General features: G+C 39.6%; 2 protein-coding genes across 3 annotated transcripts in view; one reads left to right on the top strand and one right to left on the bottom strand.

Annotated features, from left to right (window-relative positions):
* The window catches only part of ADAM23 (ADAM metallopeptidase domain 23), a 317,233-nt gene extending 304,169 nt beyond the window's left edge, over positions 1-13,064 (top strand). Inside the window, exon 25 of one of the 2 annotated variants that reach the window (XM_042949894.1) lies at positions 12,450-13,064. In XM_042949894.1, the coding sequence (XP_042805828.1) occupies positions 12,450-12,589 (140 nt within the window). In that variant the 3' untranslated portion in view covers positions 12,590-13,064. Of the gene's footprint in view, positions 1-7,988; positions 8,053-12,449 lie in introns of those variants that run through there. The other variant, XM_042949897.1, reaches the window with a different exon arrangement.
* Positions 13,065-17,430: 4,366 nt separating this feature from the next.
* The window catches only part of DYTN (dystrotelin), a 53,096-nt gene continuing 47,057 nt past the window's right edge, over positions 17,431-23,469 (bottom strand). Inside the window, exons 12-13 of the mRNA XM_042953101.1 lie at positions 22,647-23,151; positions 17,431-17,534 (exon numbers count right to left, since the gene is read on the bottom strand). Of these exons, the coding sequence (XP_042809035.1) occupies positions 17,431-17,534; positions 22,647-23,151 (609 nt within the window). The remainder of the gene's footprint in view (positions 17,535-22,646; positions 23,152-23,469) is intronic.

Here is a 23,469-nt window from a genome sequence, read left to right on the forward strand (position 1 = left end):
TAATTATTTTTACTATCTGATCCCAAATGTTAAAGAAGCACCCTATTCTTAAAGGCTGCCCCCATCATTTGCAAATTAATGCACTGCTGAAGATGCAAACTATCTATATAACTGCTCTTGAACTTCATTAAAATTAATCGGAAGTCCTTTTTAATGTCTTTGAGAATTGCTTCAAGTGGCAAAAATCAGGAAATCTACCCATGGGGCACATTCAGCTAATTGCGATTTACTTCTCAACTAGTCATTCTTTCGCCCAAGGCTGCAACTGCATAAAACTGAAACAACTCTTTGGATGACAAATGCCAGTCAAACCGGTTTTTTGGCATCACGTAATTTTAAATGATCCATTGGTTCTCCAAATATTTTTAACAAGTCAGAATGATGATATGATAGATTGATTCCAGATATAGCTTATTAAAATGATTCTCTAAGTTGGACCCGCCATATCCTCCCTCCCAGTTGGTACTGGGGACATAGAGGAGAATAACGATAGACTACACAGTGAAGAGAATAGAGAGTGACAGATAGTAAATGTTCTCTGTTCTCATTCTTACCAGCTAAGTCACCCAGGGAAAATCCCTTAACAGCAAAATGGGGGAAGAGGAGGATAACATATGTTTTCCTTAGGGTCACATGAAACCAGGTATATAGAAACAATGTTTTGTAAAATGTTGCTGACTAAAAGTCATCATCGTTAGGGAGAGTTTAGTCTATGGAAATGAAGTCACAAGGATAAGATATCAGAATAAACATTCTAATATGTTACACAGAGCATAAAGTGTTTTATTCAAATGATTTGGTGGTGGCTTTCTTTTTATCTAAATTCCAGAATTAGTCTGCTATTTTTCTCTTGCAATTATTAAGCTGATGAGAAGGCCCAGATAAAAGACATATATTTCTTCCCAAGAATCTCTCCAGATTTCTCTGATAACCAAAGAATGAATACTGAATATACATTACAACAGAGTATATAGTCATTAGGATCTGCTTTTAAATAAAAATATTCAGGCATGCCTGGGTGGCTCGGTCAGTTGAGCTCTCAACTCTTGATTTCGGCTCGGGCGGTGACCTCACAGTTGGTGAGATTGAGCCCCGCATCGATCGGGTTCTGCACTGACAGCACAGCACAGAGCCTGCTTGGGATTCTCTCTCTCCCTCTCTCTGCCTCTCTCCCGCTCTTTCTTTTTCTCTCAAAATAAGTAAATAAACATTTAAAATAAATACATACATAAATAAGTACATAAAATATTCAATAATTTAATTTTCAAGTGTAAGCTGGTGAATCGTGTTTATGAGAAATGTTTACAGCTCATTATTTTCCAGGATGGCACTACAAAAGTTATACTGAAGGTCAAAACTTCCAGTTCCCAGTAACTATATTAGGAAAAAAAAAGATATGAGTAGATACTAGCTAGACTTTTAAAAAATGTATTTTTTAAAGCCGTTACTCCTATTAGCAAGAGCTGTAAGCCGTCTCACTGGGATAGCAATGCCACACATCCTCAGCTTTTACAAATAGCAGCGACCATTTCAATTCATGATGTTCACACTCATAGGAGAGGTGGAGCTCAACCACAGGGGTCTTTACCTTCAACCCATTTCAGCCTCTCCTTTTAGTGGTTGTGCTCAGAATTCAGAGCTGTCCCACCTCTAAAACGTGAAATGTAAATATCCCTCTCCTTGATCAGAGCCTCTCTGCCTTTCAGTACCTTCCTTCTTTATTCCTCTTACACCTGCCTTTTCCCTCCCTTATTGAGACCTCTCATTGCCTCCATTTCCTTCTAGTCTTTCCTTCTCCACCCCAGTCTCTTCTCTTTTGCTAACTTGCTTTTATAAGTTAGTCCTTGAGTCCTTTGCATCCATCTGTGTCAGCATTTACCCAACTCTAACACTAGGCGAATGTAATAATGACCATTCTTTTCTCCTACGTTCGGTCAGATGAACACCGCAGGAGAAAAATAATAACCAGCATTTTTCAAGTACTAGCTACACGCAGCACCATTCTGAGTATTTTCCGTGTACGATCTCATTTCATTTTCACCAGCCACAGGAGACATTTTTGCTCATTTTACATGCAGGAAAACTGTTTCACAGAGGTCAGGTTGCCCATAACATTACATCAAATCACGAATGCGGTCAATTGTAGACATCCTATTATTTTAAAAAAGCAAAAGAAAATGCTGCAGTTCTAACTACAAAGTACCATCAGGTGATAGACACATTCTGATTTCAATGGTGTTAAATGTTAAAAAAAATGCATCTAAGAATCAATGAAATATGACCTATGAGAAAGATACAGTGTAAGCCCAGCTAGTTTGGCTACAGAATATAATAGTCTTCATTCATTAAGTTATTTTGCCTCATAAAAACCAGGCATGCATGCATGCAAATTTGTGGTCTCAAACTTTGCCTGGACTTTTAGTACTTTCTTTAGTCTCTCTTTCTTTCTTATCTCCTCTCATATCTTCAGTGATTATCCCAAAGTCTTTTCACTCTTAAGTGCCCTTCTTAACACCTCCCTTCGTTCATATTTTTGTGGCTGACTGTGCGTCTTACTTCATTAGGAAAATTGAGACCATCGCTCACCATCTCAACTTCTTCACTGCTGCCCACCTTTTAACCTACAGATATCCAGAGAGAGTCCCCTGCCCCCCCCCCCCCCCCCCCCGCCTTCCTCCTTGTTCATAGAGCAAGCTTTGCCCCCTTCTGGAAAACACTGGTTTGTTTTTATTTTCATTCCTCTTCTCGTTTCCTCTGAGACTGTTAGTTGTCCTTCTCTCCTGAATTTCGACTTCTCTCTCTAGTGGTTTCTCTCCCTCAGCCTGGAAACATGATAAAGACCCAACCTCCAACCTTCTTTCCAATCCAGCTCCCTCTTCTTTTCTCAACTTCATAGAAGGTGCTTCACAGGGCCTGTCTGCATTTCTTCACTTTCCATTTCTCCTCAGCCCCCCACTCCTTCTCCCTGAACACTCAACTGAAATTTGTTCCTAATAAGCAACTTGGTGGCCTCCTGTTTTTTCAAATCCAATGGAACATTCTTTGCCTTCATTTTATTGGCCCCTTTTCTGAATCTGTGTGATATGGTTGATTTCCTCATTCTTTGTGAAAACCTCTGTCTCATTGGCTTCTAAGGAACCACACTTTTCCGGTTCGTTTTGACTCCGTTTCTCAATCACTTAAATGTTGGCACTTCCTAGTTTCTATCATCTGGCTATTCTTTTCCCCACTTTACATACTTTCCTATGAGGGTTTTACCTATTGTCTACAGGTAAGCCTAAACCCCAAATCTAAACTTCTCTCTTAAATGCTGTATCCCAAGTGTTTTATCATTAGTCCACACCTTTGCCTTGACTATTCAGCATCTTCATCTGGATGATAGTCATCTCAAACTTGACATCTTGAAAACCAAATTCTTGATGTTCCTCTCTCATATTGATTCCTCAAAACACTTTTCCTCTCTTATCTGGTGGTAATTCCAAACTTCCAGTTGCTTAGCCCCTAAAACTTGGAGTCATCTTCAATTTCTCTCTTTTTCTTATACCCCGCAACTGGTCCATCAATAAGTCCTGTTTTTCCTATCATCAAAATATATTCAGAATCCACTTACTTTCATTGACTCCACTGCTACAACCTCTACTCAATTCACCGTATCTCATTTGAATTATTGTATCAGCTCCCAACTGTACTTCCTGCCTCTGCCCTGCCCCATCCAGTCTGTGCTCTACTGAGCAGCCAGGATGGGTTTCTGACCACCTTTCTGACCTCACTTCTCACAATACAGAAAACACTTCTCACAGCACACTTTCCCCAAGCTTCCCTTATATCCCACTTTGAGCAATTCTTTCTCATGTATATGTATGATTCACTCTTTCACATTAATAGGATTTACTCAATATCTCCTCACCAGGAAGTGCTTCTCAGTATTCCATATAGAATAACTCTTCTCCACATCCTTTTCCAAACCTGCTTTACTTTTTTTGATGATCTTTTGTTTTTTCTAATCACAACTGATATATTATACATATATTTTGGGGGGGGAGGGCTTCAGAATGATAGACTCTCATTATTGACTCATACATGGCACTATTTGTTCATTTAATTAGCTCGTTATGTGTTTGTTTTGATATATAGCTGTAAACTCAATGTTCAACACAGAAACCGGAACTACAAATAATTATACATATACATAATATTTATATATTAATATAATTATATATTATATCATATTTATATGTATTATAATGATTTTTATATATGTATATATATATTTTTTTAATTAAAATATAAATGTTCTTGGAGAGCCTGGGTGGCTCGGTTCATTGAGTGTCCGACTTTGGCTCAGGTCATGATCTCACAGCTCATGAGTTCGAGCCCTGCGTCGGGCTCTGTGCTGACAGCTCAGAGCCCGGAGCCTGCTTCAGATTCTGTGTCTCCCTCTCTCTCTCTTCCTTTTCCCTGCTCGTTCTCTATCTCTCTTTGTCTCTCAAAAATACATAAAAGTTAAAAATATATATAAATGTTCTTCCCCCATCCCCACTAGAATGTAAGCTCCATGAGTGAAGGGACTTTGTTTTGTTCCTTCTGCATACATAATTTCTAGAATAGTGTCTGGCCCAAAGGCACTGAAACATAAAGCAAGCACTGAATATTAATATACCGAAGTTTTCAAAGGTAATGTCAACACATCCCAAACCAGAATTTCTGTTCTCTCTTCTTTCTTTGCACTCCTTATTTTTTCTCCCAGAAACACAGAACTGCTTTGAGTGCTCCCTCAATGTCTTTGCTCATGCTGACTTCTCTGCCTGGAGAAGACTATATCCCCTTTTGGCCCCAGGATACCTGTACAACTCCTTCCTCAAGAAGCTCATCAGTCACTTCCTCAAAGATACATTCTTTTTCCCCTCCTTTCCCTTTCCTTTCCACAGGATTCTCTCTGTGGTCACACACCTGTGTTTCTCTAATGACCTTCTCCAAAAGGCTGAGAGCGTCTTGAAGTTAGGAAGCAAGTCCAAGATCTCACCTATTATCTTTCCCTCCACCTTTTAGGGTGCAATTAGAAGCAGGCATTAGTATGTTCAGTTCACAGATTGAGTAACTGAAGGACACCCCATCCAGGTTCAGAGATGAAGAAAAAGCCCAGAACCCCTCAGGAATCCTCTTTGGAACTTTGTTTCTATCCTTCGGGTGGCTGGTCAGTTCTCTCTGTCTTCAGTAAACCTTGCTATAAGCCTGGGTTCCTCTCTGTGCCCCTCTGGAAGGTAACCATGGATACTATTGAGCTGACACAAAAGCCTTCAGTTAATGGAGACTCCAAGTGGTTTTTTAGGACACTTAGAGGGTTTCCAGGCGAGGGGCAAACCTTGGAAGCACTTGCAAAGCTAAGACTTTTGCTTCAGGCTCCCAGGCAGGGTGTGTTTCAGTGAAGGGAGACGCTAATGCTCAGCAGAGCTCTGTAAGCTTGACAGGGCTTAGTCCCTCTCTAAGGTATTAACTAGCTGTGAGTTGAGAACCAAAGGGAGTCCCAGGCAAAACGCAGGGCCCCTGAGGTGAATCTTCAACAGTGGGCTGGCCCAAGTGATGCCAGCAAAAACACGGGCTCCTGAGGGGATCCAGGCCACAGAGCCTAGAGGTAATGGGGGTGTCCTGTCCCCAGTTAAGGGGGCCTTCCAGCAACGTCTCCCTACTCACATCCTTGCCCCAGGGGCGTTTTTCTACTCTCAGCCCAGGACTACAGACAGACAGAGAAATTCACACCCATGACGTTTTTAGGAGGCTCCTTATTCCCTTGGAGCCCTTTCTGACCGCTCTCAGGGTGCCCTCGTGCCTTCTCCGACCTCCGGGAGTCCTGGGTCTTCCCTCACATCTTTGCATTCTCAAACAAGGAGCTCCTGGAGGGTGGGGAATCTAGGGAGCCCCACTCACTCCTAGACTGTCTCGGAGCTGGGTCCCAACTTTCCAGTTCCTGCCTCGCGTGGCTCCTCCCGAGGTAAGACCGGGAATCCAAACCGCAGAAAGGCTCAGTTCCACTGGGTGGAGGGTAGGTGTGCGTCAGGGTCAGTGAGGGCGTGTGTGGTTAAGCCTGCCGGTTACCTGAAGTGAGATCTCTAGGGGAGGGAGGGAAAAAGAGGGTGCGGGAGTTGGACTTGGGGGCGAGAGGTGGCGGCAGTTTCCCGGCGCTTTGACGTAGACTTGGAGAGGCGCCGAACACTCCCACTGCTTAAGAGGCACCGTAGCCTTCAGGACGCCGGGGCTGGGGACCGTCACTCGCTCCGGGAGCAGCCTGAGCTTTTCCTCTCCATACACTCGAGGGAATCCAGAGAGGGAGGTAAGTGCGAAGGGGTGCCCTCCTGAGACCTGGGAGTTGAGCCTCGGTGTAAGGAAAATAATGGGGCACAAAAGACACAGCGGGTCTTTGGCAGCTCCGCCTTGATGTGGGTGAGGCCGTAGAACCAGGTGTGGGATTGGGACGCCGCGAGCACAGCGCGGGGCTCGTAGCGGGGCGCACGCCGGACCCCAGGGTTGAGGAACTTCCAGGCTCGAGAAAGACTCCTGAGAAGGGAATCTAAAGGAGCCGGTGTGAGCGCTGTGGTGCAATCAGGCAGGGAGTCCAGGACAACACTAACTTCAGCACGCTGGACAGCGGCCCGCCCTCTTCCGATAACTTGCCACTGACACTTGGACTTGTCCCCTAAGGAAAAATAGCCTTTGGGGCAACTCGACTTTTGACATTTTAGTTGAGAGGAGGACGTACTGAATATAATTTTGTTCACGGAGAGATCCTGTGTAAGTGATCTGAAATATTTTTGAATAATCTCGTATCTCCGCGTACCTCTTCCAAATAGGACCATGCCTTGTTCAAAGGCAGTTCTGGAATATTGATTTCAAGGTACCTCAATATGTTCTGCTGCTGTGCAGAAGAGACAGATTCCATCTTAAGGTGTTATCCTCCTTACATATTCCAAGATAGATGTATTCCCATAAGTGTTCCTATGAGCGGTGCCTTGCTTGCCTTCGTGATACTAACATCTAAAATGTTTGGAAATATAAGGGAAAACTAAAAGTGAGCTACATGTACTCTCCTGTTTTTTCTTTATGTGAGAGTTGTTTCAGTGTGATATACATTTTGAGTAGTCTTAAAGGGTAAGATAAGCTTGTTTCCTTGGAAAAAAGAAAATTTAGATTATTTTAAGAATATTGTTTCTCATTGCACTTGTCTGAAGTGTAACATAATAATTTCAAAGTGGTATGTGGTTTAATTGTATTGTAACAGGCTTTGAGAGCCAGAAAAGTTGAGTGAGAGGCAAACATTTTCATTAAAATTCTTGAGATTTGTGGCAAGAAGAAAGAAATGATAAAACATCATCTTTATGAAAGTTATATGAGAATTGTAGAGCATTTTAGGTATTAATAAAGTGTCTATTAATTCTACTCTAATTGATTGAATATATGCCCCTTAGTTCTTATACTTTTATCACACTACCTTATGTTTGTTTTTATTTATAACATTTTACTATTCTTATTTGTTTTAAAAAATTGAAAGTCACCCCGAATAAGAAAACATTTAAGGGTAAAATAGTTTAAAATTCTTAATTGCATGTGAGTCCTGGATGAGAAATAGGTAGGCTAAATTCAGATATTATAGAATAATTAAAGCCATGCAGCAAGATTTTAAATTTTCACTTACTATTCTTTTCAACTATGTTCCTCTGTACTCGGGAAAAACAAGTTCACTTATTCATCTCACAAAGGAACATGTCTTAGGAATAAACACTTTTTAATCTAAGTATCTTGGTTTTATAATACCTGGCTCGACGATGAGTCATTTTAGGTAGAACGGGGCTTATGATCTGGGAGGTATGATAAGACTTTTCCTAGGGACAATGGTGCATTTTCTTTGCTGACACCAAGGTTTCTAAAGGCATAATTATTTTCATTACTGAGTGGAGATCAAGTGAGGATTCATAAGATATTTCCATTCTGTGCAGTTTCAACACCATGGCCAATCCTGGGAACAGAAGAGGGATCTACCGCCCCTTGACCCTTACCTGCTCCCTGCTCATTGTGGGAATGTGCTGTGTGTCTCCTTTCTTCTGCCATAGCCAGACAGACCTGCTGGCCCTTAATCAAGCTGATCCTCAGTGCTGGGAATCTTCTTCAGTGCTCCTCCTAGAAATGCGGAAGCCTCGAATTTCTAACACTGTTTCAGGTTTCTGGGATTTTATGATCTACCTAAAGTCATCTGAGAACTTGAAGCACGGGGCACTGTTTTGGGATCTGGCCCAACTCTTCTGGGACATCTATGTGGACTGTGTCCTCTCCAGGAACCATGGCTTAGGAAGGAGGCAATTGGCTGGGAAGGAAGAGGAGATTTCAGCAGTGCGTCCACAGCACACAGGGAGAAAACAAGGTGGTGAACTCTAGATCCCATGTTTTTCGAAAGGGTCAATGAAGTATGAATGTGAGGAATTGTGAGGAAGAGGGAAATGGCTTTCGGGGAATCCATTGCCACATACATTCCTCTCAGGGGTGAACCCAAGAGCACATGAGTGATAGGAAGATAGCACTGCCTTTTGTATTTCATGGTAGCTGTTTGTATCAACATATTGTCATTTTCATACTTCATGTAAACAGCAGCAAAGAAGAGTCAAAAAGGCAAGTAAGGAAAAGCATGATTCTCTGTCATTTTCATACTTCATGTAAACAACAGCAAAGAAGAGTCAAAAAAGCAAGTAAGGAAAAGCATGATTCTCAAAATACAACGTAAAGACATAAAGCGATTAGCCTGAATATTAGCAGTCATAACCTGTCTTTGCATGCTATGGATTTGGGAAGATTTGAATGTAAGTCTGGGGAATATTCACAGCACGCAAGCTCTTGCCTCTTTTAAATAGAAAAAAAGACTGCTTTCATGTAAATGGAGAGGCTCCTTGTAAGGTACTTAGTTGGTGAAGTAAAGGGCATAAAAATTGGCTAGCTTGCAGATTCACTCCTTGTTGCTTTTTGAACACATCTCAAATATGTAATTAACTTCCAGCAAGTTGAATGATTAATTTTTAGTAATTTGGAACTTCTGACAAATTTAGAGATTCTCACTGGTGTAAATATTTTATTAAAAAACAGTCTTCTCTGGGGGCACTAGAAGAAGTATCCTTTATAGAATTAGAATTAGAGCAAGTGAGCCCCTGTGACTAAGCTGAGAGATAGATACCCTGGCCCTATTCATATTGTTTTTGTTCCATTTTTAGAGTTGTTTCAACCAATGAGCTTGCAATCCTTGCAGCAAACCCTGTTTGGGTGCTTAGAATCATTTAAGCAATAGTGCAAAACTGAGGCATAAATAAAATTTACATTTGTATATTTTATTGTGAGAACTGTTATAATCCCTATAATTTCCCTATTAAAACAGCACTTAACAGTAATACTTCTAGAGCAACACTTTTTCGAGATTGTAGAGCTTTTCTATATCTAGTTTGCTTTAACCTCACTAAAAATCTTATGATTTGCTGATCCATTAAACCAGATAATCTTCTGCTGTTATTTATAGATAAATTTATTATTTTGGCAAGTGTCATTGTAACTTAAAACAATTTCCATATTTAGAGGAAATATTCTTCTATCAGCTTAGCTACTAAAGAAATACAAAAATAAGCGTCTTTCAATGTTGGTTACCAATATTTAAAAATTATTTAAACAGAGGCTGTTTAGACATCAGCATCAAGAGAATTACATACTTTCTTCACTTGCAGTCAAATGCTCTACCCCTGTATATTTTCTTCATTTGTACTGTAGGACTCTTTCTTCCATTCTTACCATATTTAGTTGTCATACTCAAATCACTACCAATATTTGTCTTTTATATTTTGCACTCACTTTGAATTACTAAATTATCTATAGAATAAATGAATGTAATAATATTTGTGTTCAGATGAACACGAGAATAAGTATACACACACACAAGGTCTTTCTCTAAAGCAGCTTTCAGTTTGCTTGCTTGCAATGTGGCTATCAGAATAGTCAGAAGCTTCATGTAATTTTTGGAGCATATTTCAACATAGCATTTCTATCTTCTTCTTCTTCTTCTTTTTAAAGGCAGTAGATTTATCTTCAGCTTTGGAAGCCACTTTTTTAATCTTGCTACAGAGTTGCTGTTGACTCAGCTGGTCTGCAAACTTTAGTCAGAGTGACTATGTAGCAGGAGGGAACATTCCACTTTATTGGAGTTATTTTAATGTTTGACATAAACAACTGTTTGCAGATCAGGAAACAAAGCTTTCCATTTTGATTGTATCATCACAGTCAAAGAGGGTCTTGGGTCAAGGAGACACCGTGTCTAAAAGTTAAATAGTTGCTGGAACATCGAGATTTCATCTCAAGAGGCTTGCGGAAATCTCTAGTGGCTCAGCGGGGCTCTGGATGTACCTGCACGGATTCTCCACTAACTTTTTCTATTGTCCTTGGGGGATTAATATGCTACCAGGTTGGGATGGGGGTGAGGGTGAAGAGATGTTTGTCTCTCTAGTTCTCAGGGAAATCAAATCAACCAGAGCAGAAGGGAAGAACTAATATGTCTACATAATATGCAAGAGAGTTCTTATTTTGATATCCTCAAGTTTAATAGTTTAAATACACTTGAGAATTGTTGCTATGAATCATACTTTGCTAAAAACATAAAACTCCTGGGCACCTGGGTGGCTCAATTGGTTGAGCAACTGAATCTTGATTTTGACTCAGGTCATAATCCCAATGTTGTGGGATCAAGCCTGCGTTGGGCTCCACACTGAGTATGGAACCTGCTTAAGATTCTTCTCTCTCTGTCTCTCTTCCTCTGCCTCTCTCCCCCTCCTTCTCTAAAACAAAAAAAAACAAAAAAAACAAAAAAAACAAAACAAAAAAAAAAAAAAAAAAAAAACCAAACCATAAAACTCCTATTTTGTATGCCAGTATATCCTATTTGTTACTATTGGGCCAAAAACTATGAAAACAAGAGATATTAAATAGCTATGCAACCTCAGTCAACTTATTTAGCCCTCAGTTTCTTCATCTGAAAAAGAGGGGTGTGGAAAGAGAGGAACTGTAAAGTCTCTTTATGTTCTCCTTTCTAATGTTCTGTGATTCTATAAAAAAGAAATTTATGAGAGGCATGTATTTAACAATCAATAGAGTCTGGAAGAGCTTTACCCCAAGGACAGCTTGTTGAGCTGGGTGATGACCTAGATACTATAGTTGTTTATAACAGTGCTAAATAGGAACAGAGGGAATCTAGAAATGAGAATTCCAAAAATTCTGAGGTCTAGATGTGTTCTCACTTGAGAAAAGACTCAAAAGATCATTGTTAGTTTGTCTAGAAAGGATGAGTTATTAACTGAATGCTGTAATATCCAGAAGGTGTGAAAATGGTGTAACCAGCCTTAACCACCAAATTATGATGGATTTTGTCAAGGCAGAAGGAGGGAGAGAGTTATTAATTGATTTAGGAAAAGAGTAGGCTGATAACTTCCAAATAGAAAATGACCGATTTGACGTTAACTCATGGGTTAGTAAAGGCTTCAATGCAAATGAAGGGATTTTGAAGTATATCCTTGTTTGTGTCAAAACCCAATGGCCCTTTCCTTCAACAAATCATGCTTTGCCAGTGAGAGAAATTAAAAAAAAAAAAAAACCTGCCTGCCTGAGACTGGCAGTTTGTATGTTCTAGAAAAATTGGGAGTCTTTGCATTGCTTCATGATAAGAACATTAAAATTCAGATTTATAATTTGATGATATTTGCAGTTGGTGTCTAGCTGGTAAATGTTAGTGCTTGTTTTTGTAAAACACCAAGCATTAGAGAAAACAGTGCTTCAGAAATATAAATAATTAGATGCACCAATGTTTGATTTTTGTTTTACTTTACTTACTCCAAGAAATTTCCTAGAAACATCTTTAGAAATTACTTATCTAGAACTCTACCCTAAAGAAATATTCAGAGATGTAACCAATCATGCAGTACATGAATCTTCACTGCAAAGCTATTTATAAAAGTAGAAAATGTGGAAATAATTGGAACGTCGCACAATAAGGTAATGGTTCGCTAAATTATGGTATAAAGTGTGTATGCATAAAATTATGGTTATCTCTGAAAGATTATATTATGTGTAATTTAAGTTTTTTCTGTATATTTTTGTATTAAAATTATATAATGACCACTTTTACTTGTTTAGTCAGAACATATCTTAATACATGCATTTTAGTTAACAAGGACATGTCTTTATTATACTTTACTTAGGTTATTTAACTAAACTGCAAAGGACATATAAACACAGATTTACATGCACACTCCTGCAATAAATTTATACAGACTTCTGATAGAGTGACAGAAATAACAAACTTTAAAACCAATTTATTGACATTTAATTAACCTGAGAATAATTTGGTGCTCTAACAACTACTTCCTTTTCTCTGCTTTCAGGTGCATATTCTCAGCAGCTAAGAACACCTTTCCTAAAGAAGAAAGAGTTGATTGAAGGTGTGATAAGCATGCACTTGCACGGAAGTGGGTCTAAGCTCATTGGGAAAGTCACCCGTGGCCTGGAAATAAAGAGAAAGTAAATCTAACCTCAGAGCTAACTCGTATCTTAGAACTAAAAAAACATTGTTTCCTTGACTCCTGATCATTTAATTACTTGAAATGGTGGGAATGTCCAGAGGTAAATTTTAAGCCACGTTCTCTCAGCATACCTAAGGTTTTTCATTATTTTAGCCTGCTAGCATGTTCCTTCAAAGGGTGGCTTTACTGCCAGCTCATCCCACTATCTGAAAGAGTTAAAATAGCTTCCAAAGATGACCAGGGGATTGGGCGAGTCACATTGTTTGTATTCACTCTGATCAGTTGTTCTGGGATGCTGGATCTTGGTGAACTGGAGTGCCATACATTTAACTTGAATACACTGCATGACTTCTAAGCCAGTAGCCACTGCTTACGTACAGGCATAATGGGCTATATTTATTACCAGTTACTGACTGTCTATAATACCTAAATCTTGTTTGAAAGAATATTTTTGAATAATGAATAAAACAAAGAACAAGAAAAACCATATGCAATGGCAAATAAAGCATTCTTCTAATGGAAACAAAATTAATAAAAGCTCTGGATCCCAAGTGACGTTATTGGAGTCTTTTTTTTTTTAAGTTCATTTTTATTTATTTTAAGAGAGAGACAGAGCAAGCAGGGAAGGGGCAGAGAGAGAGGGGGAGACAGAATCCCAACCAGACTCCACACTATCATTGCAGAGCTGGATGTGGGGCTCAAACCCACTGTGAGATCATGACCCAAGTCAAAGTCAAGAGTCAGTCGCTCAACCAACTGAGCCACCCAGGAGCCCCAGGGTTTTTTTTTTTTAATTTTTTTTTTAACATTTATTTATTTTTGAGACAGAGACAGAGCATGAACGGGGGAGGGTCAGAGAGAGAGGGAGACACATAATCTGAAACAGGCTCCAGGCTCTGAGCCATCAGCACAGAGCCTGACGCGGGGCTTGAACTCATGAACCGCGAGATCATGACCTGAGCCGAAGTCGGATACTTAACCAACTGAGCCACTCAGGCGCCCCAGTCTTTTTTTTTTTAAGTAGGTTTCACAACCAGCATGGAGCCCAATGAAGGGCTTAAACTCACAACCGTCAGATCAAGACCTGAGCTGAAATAAAGAGTTGGACACTTAATTGACTGAGCCACCCAGGTGCCCCAAGGAGTCTTTTTATTCCAATATTTTAATTTTTTAAATATTTATTTTTGAGAGAGACAGAGACAGAGTGCAAGCAGAGGAGGGGCAGAGAGAGAGGGAAACACGGAATCCGAAGCAGGCTCCAGGCTCTAGACCGTCAGCACAGAACCCCACTTGGGGCTCAAACTCGGAATGGTGAGATGATGACCTGGGCCGAAGTCTGATGCTCAACCAACTGAGCCACGCAGTCGCCCCATATTTCAATATTTTATATTACCATTACTGACAATCTAAACTCTAAGAAAAGAACAGTAAGTATAAGTATCTTTCAATTAGCTTATTTTCTATTTGATTAAATAATAAAACCTTATAGGTGGTTAGTTACACTTTGCACTGCAAAGCAAACTAAAATTAAAATGAACAGTATTATAATAAAGGAATCCATAAAAAATTTTTTCCTGAAAAGTGACCAGACCCAAATGAGGCTCATAACAGAGAAGTTCAATGAGCAAATTTATTTGAGATCCAGACACAATGTGATTTTTTAATATCTAACTACTTCATCCCTCCAATTGTACTATATAACCAATGCTTGACAACGAGTTTGAATTTCAGATATGTTAACAATTGATTTGCTTTTTCCAGATCTAAAGGAAGCTTCAGGAAATGTTTTCACTGAAGATTTAGGTCCTCCTTAAACTAAAAATCTTATCCAAAGGGTTATCAGAAGACAGCCACAACTGAGAATTAAGTCCTAACAACAGGGGAAGTGATTCCGAGGAAGGAACTGGCTTTTCCTTGTTAACCTTCAGCTTTTCTTAAGAGAATGAGCACATTAAAAACTGCCACTTTATCATTTCTTTTAAAAATTTTTTTTAAAAATATTTATTTTAAGAGAGAGACAGAGCATAAGGGGGTGATGGGCCGAGAGAGGGAGACACAGAACTTGAAGCAGGCTCCGGGCTCTGGCTGTCAGCACAAAGCCCAAACTCACAAACTGCAAGATCACGACCTGAGCCAAAGTCGGCCGCTTACCCGACTGAGCCACCCAGGCGCCCCTACATAGGCTTACAGTATTCCTTCCATGCCCCTCTCTCTAATACCTTTTATCACATTCTTAAAAGCCATCTCTTACAAATCATTATTATTATCTTATTATTATCTTATTATCTCTTACAAATCATTGAAGAAATGCCCCTCTTGCTTACAGAAAAACCTGCCCGTGGCTCCCCCGTCACCTTGGTGCTCTACAACTGGGGCTGACAATTTTTTCTGTAAAGGATCAGATAGTAACTATCATATGCCGGTAGGTCATCTAGTGTCTGTTGCAATGAATCATCAACTCCGCTTTTGGAGAATAAAAGTAACCATAGACACTATGTGAATGAATGAGCGTGGTGATGTTCTAATAAAACTTGCCTGTGGACAATGAAATCTGAATCCATATCACTTCTAAGCGTCACGGCATATTCTTCTTCTTTTGACTCTTTCAACCATTTTTGAAAATGTAATAACTACTCTTAGCTCATAGCTCGGACAAAACAGGCAGTCGGCAGGGTTTGGCCTGTGGGCTGTAGTTTGCTGATCTGTGTTGTAGGGGATGCTTATTAAACTTGTAAGGAATAAGTTGGGAGAAAGTGAGAAGAAGAGCGAAAAAAAGCAAAATAAAAAAAATTGTGATAGGCTAAAGAGCAAATATTAGCATGAGGTTGAACAGGGATAACCCACTCTTAATCCTATGTAAATGGCCATCATTTTCTTCTGGGACAGTACTAGAAATTACAGATCATATAAAAAAAAATCCATGACTCTCTAAATGCAACATGGGTTGCACATCAAGACAATATCCATAAGACTGGACTCATAGCAATATTTATTGAGAGAAAATACAGAGTAGAGGCCCAGAAGCTGGGTTCAAATCTCAATTTCATCAACTACTGGCCAAGCAACTTTTGACAAGTTATTGAACCTCTTTGTGCCATAGTTTCCTCATAAAATGAGATATCTATTTGCTAGTTTTGTTGTGAGGAGTAAATGAGTTGGTACTTACAAGGTGCTTAGAAACTAAGTACTCTAAAAGTAAAAAAAAAATGTTAGCTATTACTTCGGACATTATTAAATTAAGCATCTATACTGGCGGATAGGTACATTAGCCAAACGCATTGGGTGCTGGATTTTAGTGAGAAATATTCACGTTTTAAAAACAAAATTATTTTGAGATCATCATTGGTTCATATACAGTTATAAAAAAATAATACAGAGACATCCTGTATACTCTTCATCCAGTTCCCCCAATGGTAACATCTTGCATAATTATAGTACAATAATGCAACCAGGAAATCAACATTGGTACAATCCACAAAGTTTATCCAGATTTCATCAGTTTTGCATATACTTGATTGTGTGTGTGTGTGTGTGTGTGTGTGTGTGTGTGTGTATTTAGTTCTTTGACAAGCCTGGTCTTCATCAGGAGCATCATCTCACATGAAAAAAATGCTCATTTCTTTCAATTATCAGGGAAATACAAATCAAAACCACAATGAGATACCACCTCACACGTGTCAGAATAGCTAACATTAACAACTCAGGCAACAACAGATGCTGGTGAGGATGCAGAGAAAGAGGATCTCATTTGCATTGCTGGTGGGGATGCAAACTGGTGCAGCCACTCTGGAAGACAGTATGGAGGTTCCTCAAAAAACTAAAAATAGAACTACCCTATGACCCAGCAATTGCACTACTAGGCATTTATCCAAGGGATACAGGTGTGCTGTTTCGAAGGGACACATGCACCCCCATGTTTATAGCAGCACTATCAACAGTAGCCAAAGTATGGAAAGAGCCCACATGTCCATTGGCAGGTGAATGGATAAAGAAGGTGTGGTGTGTGTGTGTGTGTGTGTGTGTGTGTGTGTATACACAACAGCGTAATAATTGGCAATCAAAAAGAATGAAATCTTGCCATTTGCAACAATGTGGATGGAACTAGAGGGTATTATGCTAAGCGATATTAGTCAGAGAAAGACAAATATCATATGACTTCACTCATGTAGAATTTAAGATACGAAACAGATGAACATAAGGGAAGGGAGGAAAAATAATATAAAAACAGGGAGGGGGACAAGAGACTCTTAAATACAGAGAACAAACAGAGGGTTGGTGGAGGCATTGTGGGTGGGGGGATGAGCTCAATGGGTAATGGGCACTAAGGAAGACACTTGTTGGGATGAGCGCTGGTTGTTATACATAGGGAATCAATCACTGGAATCTACTCCTGAAATCATTCTTGCACTATATGATAACTAACTTGGATGTAAATTTAAAAATAAAAAATAAATTTAAAAAGAAAGATATTAATACGGGCAAAAAAAAAGAAAATACAGTCATCAATTCACTAAGTGCTACTTGAAGAAGACAGTTGCATTAATTCATGTAGATCACACACTGGAATATCACTAATAAGGTATTCGAATGAATAATGGCCCTCTATCGGATACCCAACACACCTGGATTTGACTTGGCCTTTTTTTTCCTTTGCCCCCACTCCCGGGGCTTTCGTCTGAACTGCAGGACTGAGATACGTGAGTAGGGAGATGAAAAAAATAAAACTTACTTTCTTCACATTTCACACCAGATTATGGAGAGGTAAAAGGCTTAATTCTTTTAGTATAGATTTTGAAAATATGTTTCATCATCATCCAAGGGGTCTTTGGGCCTGGACTCCTTATCACTTCAAGTTGGACAAAGTGATTTGATCGACAAGGGCAGAGAAGGCCCTGCACAGCCGCTCCGCTCCACAATACAGGTCCATGTTTACCGAAGATTGCGGGCCTGAAATCAACAAACAGGAGAGTCCTTCAGAGAAAGCACTTACAGGTTCCTAAGCTGATCGTGCCAAAGTTCTAGCATGGAGAAGAAATAGAAACCATCGCTCCCCCATCCCTGTTGACAATGCCCTTTCTCTAGGCTATCTGGAAAATAAGATGGCTGTTATTTGCCATGATCGATTACTAATACAACTTGGTCTTGGGTTCTTAAAGGACATTCCCATGACTCTGAGCGATAATCTGAGGAGCCAGAAATCCCACTGTAGAGCAGAGGTTTTCAAACTCTGATGTATATCAGAATCACCTGGACAGTGTAAAAACAGGTTTCTAGGTCCTCCCCTAAGAGTTCTGATTTGGTACATGTGATGGTTAATTTTATGCCTCAACTTGACTGGCTACTGGTGCTCAGATATTTGGTCAAACATTGTTCTGGGTGTGCTGTAGGAGTGTTTCTGGATGACATTAACATTTGAATCTGCAGACTAACCGCAGCAGATTGTCTTCCCTAATGTGGATGGACCTCATTCAATCAATTGAAGGCCTGAATTAAGCAAAAAGGCTAAGTAGGAGAAGTCTTTCGGCCTGACTGCCTCGCAGCTGGAACATGAGTTTTCTTCTGCCTTCGGATTCCAGTTGAAAGATCACTGTTTCCTAAGTCTCCAGCCTGCCAGCTTTTGCACTAGAACCACACCCGCTGGTTCTTCTAGGTCTCCAATTTGCTGACAGTCGATCTTGGGACTTGCCAGCCTCCATAATCACATGAGCCAATTTCTTAAAAATAAGTCTCTTTCTATATTACACCCTTTTGGTTCTGTTTCTCTGGAGCTTCCTGGCTAATAGAGTATATCAGGGATGGGGCCCAAGAATTTGCATTGCTAACATGGTCATAGGTGAGTCTGATGCCGTTGGTCTAGGGACCATGCTGTGAGAACCTCTGCTGTTTGGCTACTGATGAATAGTTTGAGCGGTGTCCTATGAAAAAAAAAGCAAAAGCAAGAACAATATAACTTAAGTTGAGAAAGGAAAGACATACAACCATACAGAGAAAAATGTCCTGTTCCTGCACTGTAAGGTAAATTCCTTTGCTGCAAGCTTAAGCAAATCGTTTGCTACTGATTTTCAACCCAGCATTTGGAATTTAAGGAGGTTTGGGGAACCTCTTCTACATGCTTTCTATTAAACTCTCATAGTCTCTTGGAATTCTGTTATCCTATCGTGATAATGAATTACTCTATTCAGTTAATGTGCACAACTGCCTAATTGACCATTAGGCTTACTGCGTTAGTCTTATCTTTTAAGTAATTTAAAGTTCATCTTAATTTCCAAACTGTGTTGACCCCTTAGCGCAGCTCCCATCTAAAAGAATAGTCAGCGACAGTGAGGCAGGGAAACGGAAGAGACCCTGTGAAAGAAAAAGCTGTGTTTTTCTTTTCCCCCTTCACTTCTTTTCCCGCTTCTATTCTTGCTAGGACCTGCACCCCCCACCCTACACATGCCTTAATGTGTGTCCTCCTTGTAAAGGACAAATTGATAATGATGTCTTTGGGGTCTTCCAGCATAATAGATGATATCTAAAGAATGACAGGGCAGAGCCATCATGTGCCTTTTCCAGACCACTGGTGCTAGATTATCTATCTTGATGCCAAGACTCCCTGGCTTCAGGGAATAAGTGCCTTACGATGGACACCTGCACTCTGTCCTTGTTCTGACCGGTTCCTGTGTGCCCGAGAGGACACGTGCACTGACTACAATTGCCAATAAAACCCCAGACCGAACCAAAGATGAGACTCCCTCTCTTCCTTTCCAAGTCTCTCAGACTCTCCATCTGTACCTCGCTCTTTATATCTTCAATAAATTCTGCTTTCACCTCCTGCTGGCTTGCATTTGATTTCCATCCTGCGTGAAGCCACGGACTCTCTTGGCAGGTCCTCAGAACCTGCTCTGGGTCCTCGGACCCAGCCTGCCTACATCACTAGGATGATCACAACACTGGGTAAATACGTTGACAATGAGTAAACCTTAGCCTGTTACAAACAATGGGACTTCCTAATTTTCCAGAGAATTCTCAAATTAAAAAAAAAAAACTGGGACAGTAAGATGATCAAAAACTTCCTGCTGTTATTTGATGCATCCATGACAGAGAAATAAAACAAAGGCAGCCAACACCCTAATTTAGTTTGTTGGCCTTTCCACACCTTCATCAGTGTGGTTATCACACCTCTGGCCCTGTTATGCCCTTTTGGTGTAATTTTGGCAAGCATGCAGAGATTATGCATAAATGACGGAGTGTACTTTTATAACCCATATCACCAATGGCTAAGAAGAATTTGCAAACAAGATCATATTCAAAACCAGAATGAATAAAGATATAAACTTACTCAGAAATATTTGAGTGAGGAGTGACAAGGTTTAGGAAATGCAAATAGCCATGAAGATTAACATAGATCCTCTGCTTGAAAGCATTAAGGAAACAGAGCTGCTCGAAAAGAAATAAGACTGTAAATTTAAATCTTGTCAATTAGCATTTGTGGGATCATCCTGAAGTATACACTACCATAATAACAAAAAGGGAAAATGCGTGCTCTCTTGCTAACATCCTAAGCACTTTTGTATACCTCCAGTAGAAACATCCTAATGATTATCCTTAAATTAACTTTTTGAGACATACTTTTTTTTTTGGTATACTCTACAAGATTGGACGATGCTAACTGCACCTCTACACATTATTGCATCATCTAAATGTAGAAATAAGCTTTACCCTTTCATGATTTTCCTTTTAATGATATAATCATGTGTGTATACGTATGTATGTATGATTTTTATATATAGACTTTGATAAAGGAAATTAAAATATGCATGCATCTTTTAGTTTTAGGTATCAAACTGCACACGTGTTGGGATAATGTCTTCCCAATGTGTGTACTAGACCTAGCTTATTAGTGATCTGGAACGTGCAACACAGCCTGCTCCATTTGCAAGGGCTGTGAGGAATCAACAGCCCTAATAAGTTCAGTTGGAGAAACAAAACAAAAAATAAAAATGAGATGAAGATATCAAAGACTGGAAGATTTTTCTCGAATAAAAGCCAAATTTTTACGTGAAATTTTCCTGAAACCTTCAAGTGGATGTTGACTTTGCTTTGAGTACTCGTCATGACCCCAATGAAGTTAAAGTGGAAACACAGTGGGTGGAATCTTGTGCCGGCCTCAGAATCAAGCACAAGGAGTTCTCATCCTGTCTTTATCTCAGGCAGTCTGAGCATGCTTTGGGCATCTTGGTAATCGTGTTCTCTAATGCAAGGATTATAACTCCAACTCTTCTCACAGTGGAGATTTTCAGAATCACCAAATAATTACTTTATTGACTTGTTTCTACCAACTTCAGTATACGACCAACATTATGATGTACTGATTTTCCAGCTCACCGACTGTTACGGGTTGGATTGTGTCTCTTCCCAAATTCATATGTGGGTGTCCTAACCCCAGGACCTCAGGGTGTGAATATATTGGGAAACAGCTTCTTTAAAGAGTTAATTAAATTAAAATGAAGTTATACGGGCAGATCCTAATCCAATAGGAGTAGTGTCTTTATAGAAAGAGCAAATTTGGATAGGGATGTCCACAGAGGGATACCTTGATCTCAGACTTCAGCCTTCAGGCCTGTGAGAAAATTAATTTGTGATGTTTGAGCTACCCACTCTGTGGTAGGTGCTTTGTTATGGCAGCTCTAAAAAACTCACACGCCAATTGGGAAATATTTTGAGAAGCCCTCCTCGCACATCTCTAGATGGTCACTCAAGCACAAAAGATTTTAGGCTTTCAAAAAGGACATGGATATAGATATAGGGACAATATTAAGGCAACAAAACACTATAAATAAGATGCTATCAGGCCAAAACAGAAGAAATAACTATAGTAAAGAGCCTTTTAAATTTTAAAATTAAAATTTTAAGCTAAATTTTAACTTAATTTTCAAAAAGATTTTTATTTTTTCTTATTTTTTTCAAGATTTTTTAAAAAGAGCCTTCAGAATTTACCAAGGAGTCATAGCTTATGAAGAAGATGATGATGATAATGATGATAAATTCTACTACTTACATTGTAGAAACTTAATCAATTGTCTTCTGGAAGTACATCATTATTACCCCCATTTATTTATGTATTTATTTAATTTTTTTCCAATATATGTAGTTTATTGTCAAATTGGTTTCCATACAACACCCAGTGCTCATCCCAAAAGGTGCCCTCAATACCCATCACCCACCCTCTCCTCCCTCCCACCCCCCATCAACCCTCAGTTTGTTCTCAGTTTTTAAGAGTCTCTTATGCTTTATTATTACCCCCATTTTTAAATGGTAATGTCAGGCTGCCCAATTATATTTGTGGCAGTACTATTGACAATAATAAGAGCAATAACAAAATTATCTATTTTTTGTTATTTACTTCTCTTCTATAATTTAATACTTTATAATGGAAATGCTTTCTAATTTAAATTTCACGTAAAAACTTGGCTTCTCTTCTAGGAGAGTCTTTTGGTCTTTGACATCTTCATATCGTTTTTATTTTTTGCTTTTGTTTCTCCAGTTTAGCTATGAAAGCTGCTTATTTCTAAAATGTTTGTAGCTATTTACTATTATGGAATGCTAGGATTGTGCCAGACGCTATAGTAAAATCTCTTACGGTCTATCACCTTTAGTGCTCACAAAAACCTTGTAAATTGGGCAACTCTAGACCTCAAGTTCAGAGATGCTACTGATGTCCAAACGATTCACAACTCTCACTCTTACTCACTAGATGAATTGTAGCTGTTGGGATAATGTTATAAAACAAAAGGCAGCCTGAGGGCGCCTGGGTGGCTCAGTCGGTTAAGTGTCCTACTTCGGCTCAGGTCATGATCTCACGGTTCGTGGGCTCAAGCCCACGTCGGGTTCTGGGCTGACAGCTCGGAGCCTGGAGCCTGCTTCGGATTCTGTGTCTCCCTCTCTCTGACCCTCCCCTGTTCATGCTCTATCTCCCTCTGTCTCAAAAATAAATAAACATTACAAAATTTTTTTTTTTAAAAAAGGTAGCCTGAATCCTTGGCCGTTAACTTTTTCCAATGATTGTGAAAATCTTACCTGCTGGCACTTCTAGAGGGAAGGCATCTGTAAGTTTTGACAACAGTTCTTGCAGTTCCTTTTCCTCTAGCTCATCCTTTCCCTCCTGGATGTTAGGCATCTCTTTTCTGTCTGCAGTTGCCAGAGCATGACTGCTCATTTCAGGAACCATATGGGGGGTGTCCTGCAGCGATCCTTCCTGAGAACCGGGTAAGGAGCTAAAGATTTCCTTTGAGGTCTTTGGTGCTTGGCTTTGTGCCTTGCTGTTTTGTGTTGACTTCAGCGGCAAAAGGGCCTCTGGGGATTCTGAATTTGGTACAGCACGCTCTGCATTTGCTTGACTTTGGTGACTTTTGTCAGTCATGGTTGGGTAAGCGAAAGGTTCCCATTCTGAACAGGCTTCAGTGGCATTTGTGGCCTGGGAAGAATCTCCTCCCCTCCAAAACCTTCCATCCTTTCCGTGGTCACCCTTGGACATCGTATTTTGTTGGGAAGAAGATGAAGGGTGGAGTGGCTGCAACATTGCCTGGGTAAAGAAAACTTCATGAAGAAATCAACCTTTATCATACCCTTTTCATAAATAATCTCCTAATCAGAAATTTTAATGCAAGATTTTTTTTTCGCCTTTGTAAATCATTTATTATTGATTTTATTTTATGCTGTTAATTCAATGTCCCTCTAAAACCGGCTACAAAAAGGACAGCAGTTCAGATTCTAAAATATCACAAGAACTTGGGAAAATTCTAGGTCCTAAATGTTCAGGTTCTAAAACTATCATAAGGAATTTCTGAGAACATCAGGATACCTTGAATTGTAGCTAAAATGTATTACAATAAAACACGTT

Source organism: Panthera leo, chromosome C1, assembly GCF_018350215.1.
Source record: "Panthera leo isolate Ple1 chromosome C1, P.leo_Ple1_pat1.1, whole genome shotgun sequence".
NCBI classification, from domain to species: Eukaryota; Metazoa; Chordata; class Mammalia; order Carnivora; family Felidae; genus Panthera; species Panthera leo.